The sequence below is a fragment of the Gobio gobio genome, assembly GCF_949357685.1.
Source record: "Gobio gobio genome assembly, chromosome: 22".
In the NCBI taxonomy this organism is placed as follows: Eukaryota; Metazoa; Chordata; class Actinopteri; order Cypriniformes; family Gobionidae; genus Gobio; species Gobio gobio.
In genome coordinates this window covers 38,722,148-38,732,027 of record NC_137118.1, presented here as the reverse complement: position 1 = coordinate 38,732,027, position 9,880 = coordinate 38,722,148, and the positions used below count along the sequence as shown (strand labels likewise).

The following is a 9,880-nucleotide window of genomic DNA, read 5'->3' as shown; positions in this document are numbered from 1 at the left end:
TGGATGTTACTTTGACACGTACCACCTACCTAAGCATTGTTGCAGCACCACCTCGCAAATTACAAGAATTAAAGGATCTGCTGCTAACATCTTGGTGCCAGATACCACAGCACACCTTCAGGGATCTAGTGGAGTCCATGCCTTGACAGGTCAGGGCTGTTTTGGCAGCAAAAGGGGGACCAACAAAATATTAGGATATAATGTTATGCTTGATCGGTGTATACTACCAATAATTCAAACAAAAGTATGTGAAAACAAAACTTTTAAATCATTTTATTTGTTTTTTTATAAATACAGCAAAGTAAAATCCATTAATCAAATAAGTTAAACAAAGATGTGGAAACTTACAGTTTACTTACAGTTCATTCATAACACGTCAAATGGAAAGTCATATAATGCACATATTGTGGGATATAGTATTGCAAACTGTTCATATTGTGCAGACTTAACGCATATCAAATCCTGTTCCTCCAGCAGTTGTTTGCTTATAATAAATAGCATTAGAAGACTAGCCGGCTGTGCATGAACCTCTTGAAAGCAAAAATTATTATGCAGCAAAAACATTATTTTTTATATATATATTTAAGGTCCTCATGTTGATTGTCAGTGGGATCATGCTAGCATTCACATTCAGGTTTTTGCTTCTCATTTTGAAATAAAACCTCAGGATGCTCATTTTCAGACTGATGCGTCAGAACAACAGCTGATGCAGAAGCTGCATATGATGTGCTGACCTTTTGTGAGATTGCAGTTAATTACAATGCTTCCACCATTTGAATAGTTGTGGAGTTGAGCTTTAGATGTTTTCCACAAGACGTAACAATGGCAAACCGAGAGAACAGACCGATTAAAATGACTCATTTCCCAAGTGATGCCATTGGTTTGAATTGATAAAAAAATATGAAGAAACAGCCTATGATTTAGCTATTCGAAAATCAAATATTTCCACGTAGATTACTCCAGGAAAAAAGCTCCACTCTGAAGACTTTGAACATAGATACATTTTTGTAAATATACTACAAAGTGCATGCATTTATTCATTCTGCTTCAATTTTCTGTACAAGGTTTTTTGTGAGGATAAAAGTTACTGGCAGTCAGGATCAAAGAAGCAAGTAGAGGCGACTCAGTGCTCTGATCAGAAGATGAATAGGGGTTTGTCCTCACCACCAACCGCACTTATGCCAGCGTGCATTCAAATTTGATCAAAACGCCAATATCCCAAACCAAACGCTCAGACATTCAACCGTTCAATTCTCATGATTTGTTTGGCCGTAGTTGCATATTCATAAGCCAGAAGCTTTGGCACTGCATTAATCTGGGCTGTTAGCATGGTGCTGAAGTGTTGAAATCTAACAGATGCTCACGTGTGTGGCACAAAACAGTTAGTGAAATGCCAATATGATCCACTCCAGAGTGTGTCTAGGGTCCAAAATGAATGCTGTTGGAAAAATTTACATAAATATTTCCTTCAAGCCATGAAACAGTTATTTGGATTTTTAAAATTTGAATCATTTGTCAGTTTTTGGCCAGTCATTTTGGCGATTTGTTGCAAGGAATATTCCATCTACTTCTGTAGAAAAAGAATACTTTTCCAAACATCCTTTTCTGATGCTCCCTTTTCCGCTGAGGTTGGAAATGTTTTCTTTAGCAGACTGTTTTAATGTCTTCACCATTTTTTGAGCTATTTCCAATGGTGAAGAAAAATATCCGAACTAACTATATGGTACTACTATCAAAGGGCAGCACATGCAGGTGCTATGTGCTAATGCTGCCTTCACATGCTATCGGAATTATCATAAATGCGAGTTTCCTAGTTAAAAATTGGACATGAATGCTCTCTCAAGTCGCATTTACCACTGGGAAGCTCGGGAATAATTTTGATAGCCAAGTTCATGAGTTGGGCGGGCCATAAACTTTAAACATGGTGGAGGGGAAAAAGATTACTGCATGCCACTGGTATTCTTTACTAGTTTTTTCCCCAACACAAGGCCGTAACCATGTCTTGAACATTGGGGGGGTTGCTATTGGGATATAGAGTGTCTATATATGTAATTACACCTTACCACGCACTCTTTCACTGCAAAAAACTAAAGCGTCACTTTGAAAGGGAATGAATTTGCATCTTCTGTGAATAGTAAGCCCCGCCTTCTTTGATTTGATTGGTCGTCTCAAACATTTTGACATTGACGGGAGCTGTTAGACCGCTTTTTGTCCCCCTTAGTGTCTATGGTGGTTATGGCCCTGTCATTAAAGGGGTCATGAATTAAGAAATCTACTTTCCCTTGAGCTTTTGATATATAACAGGTCATGGTAATATAAGAATATCCCAGAGCTGATAAGTTTCAGAGCTGAAAACTTCCTTGTTAGTCAAAGAAAAGCTTTTATAGACACCAGGCCCAGCAAACGAGAGATCTAAGAATATGCCACACCTTGACGTCATTGTGTGAACAAAGCCTGGTTCTGTAGCCACGCCCACCGACCCGTGCCTGCGATATAAGCCTACATAGAGCTATACCACATCGAACTTTTAAGCAGTAAACATACCGCACAAGCTTCATTCGGATTCCAATATTATGAATGCATGGATGAACTTTATTTTTAATGAAGAGTGGGGAGGACATTGGGAGGACGTGGGGAGGACATTGCGCGTTTGTTCCTTCATTTAACCACGGATTCGTTTGTAAACAAGAGACTGGATTTGCAGACAGGATGAGATTACATGAATGAATGAAGCAGCACACTAATGTGAGTAAAAAATGTTTTTATCTGATAGTATTGCATTGTTACAGATCGTATTGATTATGTGTACGTGTCTAACTGAACATACCTTAGCACGCTGTCACAGGCTGGAGAATCCTTTATTTGTGGTGTTGTTGGTTCATTGCGATTTGGGATTAGACTTGGACATGTATGGGCCAGTGCTCGCAAAGCCCAACGTCCCGGGGCAATGTGTTTTTCAGACGGGCTACCAAAACGTAAGCCCGGCCTGTCGACGGGCTATCTTAAATAGTGAAATAACATTCCTTTCTTGATGTGCATTGTTCACTCCCTTGACTTGAAGGGCGGGCGCGCGTGTGCGTGTGTGTGTACGGTTCGCAGTTATATTCACAGATCGGGCGGGCCAAGTAATACAAAAATAACATTCTAATCAACCGCGGGTGGATGAGAGATATCATTGTGTTTATTTGATAAAGACATTTTGCAAGCCCTGTGCGATTAATTAATCCGGTTGCCGTTTCTCCAGAAGCTTTCAAAACAATTCCCACATGTACTGACAGGGGACTAGAAGCTCATCAAATATGCAAATCTTATCCAATCCTAGCCGTGGGCGTTTACTTCCAAGTCTTCAGTGCGGCACACCCATAAAAAATGAGCGTCTCTTGAGAGAGCCTCAAAACCAGGGCAGAAAATAGCCTATTATTTATTCATTATGATGTTTTTGGATGTAAAAACCACGCAAACCTCATAAGTTGACCTTAAAAAAAAAAAAAAGCCAGTTTATGACCCCTTTAAAGTAGTGCACGTTTCCATATATAAATAATAATTTAAAGCATACCATATGTTTTATGCATAGCGAAAATAGCCTGCATTTGACCGATAGCGCTGTGAATGTTTATATGGTTGTCAATGAATGGGATGCTAAATATCAGTTTGGCTTTCATAAGATTGTCCCAATAAATAGGCAAGAACAAACCTGGTGTCCTCCATGATTCCTGTTCTTCCCGACAACGAAGCACTTGAATGCGACGAGCTCGTAATCACAACTTCAAAAGTGAGACATTTCCAATAGGATGTGAAGGCAGCATAATTCTGTTCCTAATAATGTTTCCAACCAATGGGCAAGCAACTCTCTAATTTATTTAATCACCAATGGCAGTCTTCAATCATGTTTGGACCCTTAGCATTATTCCTTTAAATTAATCTCTGGGTGCCGATTGAACTGGAAAAAGGGAGAAAAAATGTTGTCCACACAACAATGGTGGTTTGATGGTGTGTAAAGTAAAGAGATGTCATTTTAGGACTTCAAAACTAGTCTCTACCAATTTTTTTTTAATGTAATCAATATCATTTTTCTGCTTTGCTACTCTTTAATATAAAAAAGTGTCTATTTTGCCCTTGGACATGGTGCGAATGTAATACAGTCGTGTTCCACTTGAGAAGCATGACGTTAGAGTAGAGTAGCTTATAGTCGATTCCCTTGAAAAGCATAGGATCTGTTTCCCATCTTCAATGTCCCTGTGGGAGGAAAATAATTATGAAATCATTAGACATTTGATCTGGAAGAGAACACACAGCTAGTGCGTGTGTTTCTGTGTGTCCTGGTACTTATAAGTGCTTTGTTTACGCACGATATGTATTTTTCGATCAACACATGTCTTTTGTGACATCAGAGGGATTATGCTGTAATGTTTCTCAGATGTGTTTGTCTGCAGTGTCTCAAAGTGTTCTTTTCAATCAGCATAAGTAATTGTGATTCACGTCCGCTATAGATACTAATTCCCTGTGGCATAAGATGTATGTTGTTGATTAAAACAACCACAAACTGAACCATAAGTCTGTGTGCCAGATTCTGCTGTCTGTACTGTTCTTCACTTGCTGTTTATTAATCATTTATTAGTAGCGCTTGCTAAACCTATATTGCTTATTCCCAAACCCTAATTATTTTGTTGTTTGAAACCGACTACAGACAATGACGTCTAAAAATAAAATCATGCAGCTTGTTGGAGGTGTGATATTCCTTTTCTAAGTGATTGGCTGGTTTTGCTTATTGGATACAAATGCCAGAAAGTTCACACAAACAGCATTTATTTAAAATTGAAATTATTTGTAAAATTATAAATTTCACTTTTGATCAATTTAAAATATCTTTGCTAAATAAAGAGTAAAAGAGTATTAACCCCTTAACTGTAACTTTTGCGTTTGTAAGCTTTCGATTGATACCTAATTTATGATAATTATATGATAAAATATGTGACATAAAAAGGCTATAAAAAAGATTATATTTTAGAGGATAACACACACACACACACACATTATACTTTTTAGAGTATTTCTAATCAGTTTTAAGTATTTTAAAGGATATGAGGTAATGGATACGAGATTTAATCTTACTCTGTACTTTTCATATCCATCAAGATTGGAATAAAATGCATAGTAGGACAAATCCACTTAATTTGATTGGACAAATCCACTCAAATTTAGCTTGATCCAGTACTGTTGTTAGGTCATTAGTTTGCTCCTCTGGTTCTCTGTTGGAGCGGAAGAGGTAGATTTATGTCCTAATTTGTGTAATCATCTCCGCCGTACTCCAGATCCAGGATAATAGTACATGGAAATGATATGGCATGCGGTGACCGTTCTAAGTCTGAGAAGCATTACCACAGAAAGAAATCTTTTGTCAGCTTATTTGATTTGATTTGATTTGTTGCTCATGTCAAATTGGATGTAACAAAAAAAATGTAACCATAGAATATTTTGTTTTTATTTTTGGTGTTTTTTTGCCTTAATTGAGATATGCTAGAATAGAACTGAAGGGAAGTGAAGTGGGAGAGGGAGGTTGGGAAAGGTCTCCAAGCTAATATTTTTAAGCTCACTTTTGAGTACACTTATTTTATTTGCTTGAGTCAGAGGTATTTTTTTCTTTTGTTGGTGCATGCTATTCATCAGATAGGAAGTTCACTAAAACACTGAAATGCTTTAAAATGAATGTGCTAAATTGACAAACCACAATCACCACCCTCATGGAAATGGTAAGCGTGAGAGTGTCTGATATGTGGCTTTCTCAAAGAAAAGTCTTATAGAGTTAATTTGGTTTTACTTTATTTTAAGGTGACGTTGTTACATTGTACTTACTCAAATACTAAATAATATGAATTAACTACATGTACACTCTAAAAAATGCTGGGTTAAAAACAACCCAAGTTAGGTTGAAAATGGACTAACCCAGCAATTGGGTTGTTTTAACCCAGTAAATGGGTTGTTTTAACCCAGCAATTGGGTTGCTTTAACCCAGTGAATGGGTCGTTTTAACCCAGCGGTTGGGTTAAATGTTTGCTTAAAACAAATCAATCGCTGGGTTGAAACAACCCAATTGCTCAAAACCCAAAAAATAGAGTGCACTTACTGTAGAGTTGAGTTACAGTTAGGGTTTGGATTAGTTACTTGTAATTATGCATAATTTATTAAGTTATTACTATAGTAAGTACATGTGTGTTACTATGTCACCTCGCAATAAAGTGTTACCATTCATTCTTTGGTATTACTTAAAGGGATAGTTCACCCAAAAATGAAATCTGTCACCCAGACAGTTGACTTCCATAGTAGGAAAAAAAGTCAATGGCTAACGTCAACTGACAATTTTCAAAATATCTTCTTTTGTGTTCAACAGAAGAAAGAAACTCATACACAGGTTTGGAACAGGGTAAGTAAATGATGACAGAATTGTAATTTTTGGGTGAACTATCCCTTTAACTACTTCGTTTACTAAACTAAACCAAAACCGCAACTGAATGCACTACTTCTTCTTCCTCTCAAGCAGATCATTTCTCTATTCTCCTGCATTTCGTTTCTGCTCTCTTGTGAACCAGTAATTCTGGTGGGAAATGATTGCTAATGATTAATTATTTTATTATTCATTTGAATATTTTCCAGATCATATTTAAATCATTGCTTCTGGCTCCAGTACAATAAAAATGTAAATGCCAACTATATTTATAATTTTATTTTTTGTTTTTATATAACACTATAAAGGATTGTAGGAAGGGGGGATCATATATTTGTGAGTCTTTTGCATCAGAAATGTGTGTGAAGTAAATGTGTAGAATATTCAGAAGATAAATTGAGTGCTGCTTCAGAACTTAATCCCGTAATGCTAGGCTTGCCAGAGCATTGGTGTATAGTTTCTAAGGTGTAGTTTTAGCACGTTGTTATGCAGTTGGTAACGATTCTTGGTGTTTTCAATGTTAATGGGATTTTTTTCAGCCATTTGATCATCCTCAAGGTGAAGATCCAATCATTTAGATAAGTAAATAGCACACCCCACCTCACCAACTTGCACGGTTTGAGGCATCACTGACATTTAATACTTTGACATTTTTCGCACTTACCTTAAACGTCTCTCTTACGTTGATCCGTGGCACATTTCAGTCATTGGGACGCTGAGTTTCTACCTCTTGTACTTCAAGAACTGTACACGTGTCAGAGCACATGTTCCCACCCTCTGTGGTTGGATCGTCAAGATGTAAGCAATCCATCCTTACAGAACGGCTGCTTTGGATGCATGAGGTGAGGCTCTGAAGATGTTTGTGTATGGAGTCCTGATTTATCCCCTTGAGCTTTTTGTACCCTAGGAGATTCAGGAAGGCCGTGCGGTACTCGGGACTGTGGCAGTAGATGACCGGGTTCAGGCCTGAATTGGCGTAGCCGAGCCAGTTCAACAGCAGTAACACGGACCGTGACGGCACCCCGGGATTAAAGGCATGGATGATATTGAAGAAGAAGAAGGGCAGCCAACACAAAATGAAGGTGCCCATAATAATCCCCAGAGTCTTGAGCGCCTTGTGGTCTTTTACGTCATGCCTTGTCGACCTCCGCCTTCGAAGTGTTTTGCCTACAGAAACTTTACTTTCACAAGAGCCTTCCGTGGATGTGCTTGGAAAGCGCAGTCTGGCCTTATCGATGAGTTTCAGCTGTCTGGTCGCGATGGCAAACACCTTCCCGTACACAAACACCATAATAACCAGGGGCATGTAGAAGGACACCACGGAGGAGAAGATGGCATAGATCTGGTTCGTATAGAAATAACAACACTCTGTGTTATTGTAACATTCTTGTGCGACAGTGTCATTCGCCTGATAATAATGGTTCATAACTGGCCCGAAGGAAACTAGGGACGACACCATCCACACCATGCATACGATGTAGCTGGCTCTGCGCTTGCCCAGGAGGACCTGGTGCTCGAGGGGTCTCGTGATCGCGACATACCGCTCAACGGCAATGGCGCACAACGTCTCGATGCTGGCCGTGACGCAAAGCACGTCCACGGACGTCCACAGGTCGCAAAACGTGTTGCCTAACAGCCATTTCTCGGTCACCACCATGCTGACGCCCAAGGGCTGGACCACACAGCCCATGATGAGATCCGCGAAGGCCATGGAGAGGATGAAGACGTTGGTGGTCGTGTGGAGCTGAGGGGTGCGAGCAATAGCCAGGATGACCAGCAGGTTCCCCATCACCGTGAAGAAGATGACCAGTGTCAGAGGAAGAACAAGCAAGGAGGTTGCATCGGGAACCTGGCTGGAGTTGTTGGCGGTCATCCTGAGATGAAGCTTTCAGTGAAAAAGAGAAATGGACAATGGGTTGGTCAATCCAAAAAAAAAGTCTTTTGTCCTTTGCGTGTTGGGTTAATGTCCTGAAAGAAACAGATTCCAGGTGAGCTTCAGAACAAAGATGGAACATTTGCACCAACGAAATGGGGATATCACTAGCTCGCTCATTTTCGAAAGTTCACAGGCTTTACAAACATGAGACAATTGCATGGAAACTCACAGACTGTAAGTTAGCTGGGCAAGACTATTTGTCTTCACGCACGGGGAGGAGGAGCATTCACTGGGTAGGAGAACTGTTGGTCAACATATAGCTTTGAGATACTTTTTTTGTCACTTCTTGACCTTGACATTATTTGTGTCATAATATTTTTCATGTGGTACTCTGAAGTTTATGCAATTTAACACAGCTGCATGCTTTTATCTCAACGTATTTATGTGCTGAAAAGAAACAGACCAGCGTGGAAAGTTTGATGCATTTATAAAGTAAATGATTTACCCAGACTTCTTGTCATTTGAGATGACCACATGCCCCATAATGCATCATTTATGCGATATTTTTGACATTTGTTCTATTATTTTCTTGATATTTACTGCTATTTTCATTATAGCTGATGTTGTTTTATTGTTAATGCACTACTCTGCATTTTATGCAGTATGCGGTCACAAAAACAAAGCTGCAAAATGTGTGCTGAAATGAAAAATGTATGTTTTATGAAGTAATAAAGCAAATTCAGCCAGCTTAACAAGACCGGTCATTTGGGATGATCGCATACGTCCTCGTATTTGTGCTAATCTCCTATATAGATGAAAAAATATATCCTCACAAAAACAGCTGCTGCTGCCGTGTACTTATGTTTTTTGACATATTTAAATGTTGAAATGATACTTACTGATTTGGAAAGTTTGATGCCTTTTTACAGTAACAAAGCAATTTCAGCCAGACTTCTTGTCATCGAGATCCTCCTGATCCATAATGCATTATTTGTGCCATATTTTGATGATTTTAGTGTTATTTTCTTGATATTAACAGCTATTTGCATTATTGCTGATGTCATTTAATTGTTAATGCACTACTCTGCATTTTATGCATCATATTTACACCAAACTAAACCTGCGGCTACATTTCAAATATTTCCCTGTTGAAATGAAACCTACTAAAATAAAATAACAAAGCAATTTCATCCAGCTTACCCAAAAAGAAACTTCCTCTCTCATTTCCATTAATTCAGGCTTGTTGAGAAGTTACCCCGCTTTTAAACTCTTATCTTCCATTATCGTGCACTCATACTCTGAGCACCTTCCCACGCCTATGTGAACAGTATGTTCAGAAGGATGCAGAACGTGTGGTTTGTGGCTGGCACTATATTGTCATCTTCCTGTGGCAGAACTTATGGCCTTTGCAGAAGAACTGCTGTAAGGACATGGTTAAAGAGAACATTGTGTTCAAAAATGTCATTGTTGATTAAACAATTAGGCCAATAAAAGCTAGCAATTATGCATTTCTGTTATAGCCTAGTAATAACCCTTATGTTTATGCCTTTACTCTATTTACA

At 38.7% G+C, this 9,880-nt stretch overlaps 1 protein-coding gene across 1 annotated transcript; it reads right to left on the bottom strand.

Annotated features, from left to right (window-relative positions):
• Positions 1-250: 250 nt before the first annotated feature.
• Positions 251-9,642, bottom strand: adrb3b (adrenoceptor beta 3b). The gene is made up of 3 exons (XM_079804423.1): positions 9,519-9,642; positions 7,107-8,410; positions 251-4,236 (listed from the first exon to the last, which is right to left on the bottom strand). Exon 2 carries the CDS (start codon positions 8,313-8,315, stop codon positions 7,143-7,145), a length of 1,173 nt encoding a protein of 390 aa, XP_079660549.1. The 5' UTR covers positions 8,316-8,410; positions 9,519-9,642; the 3' UTR covers positions 251-4,236; positions 7,107-7,142.
• Positions 9,643-9,880: the final 238 nt, after the last annotated feature.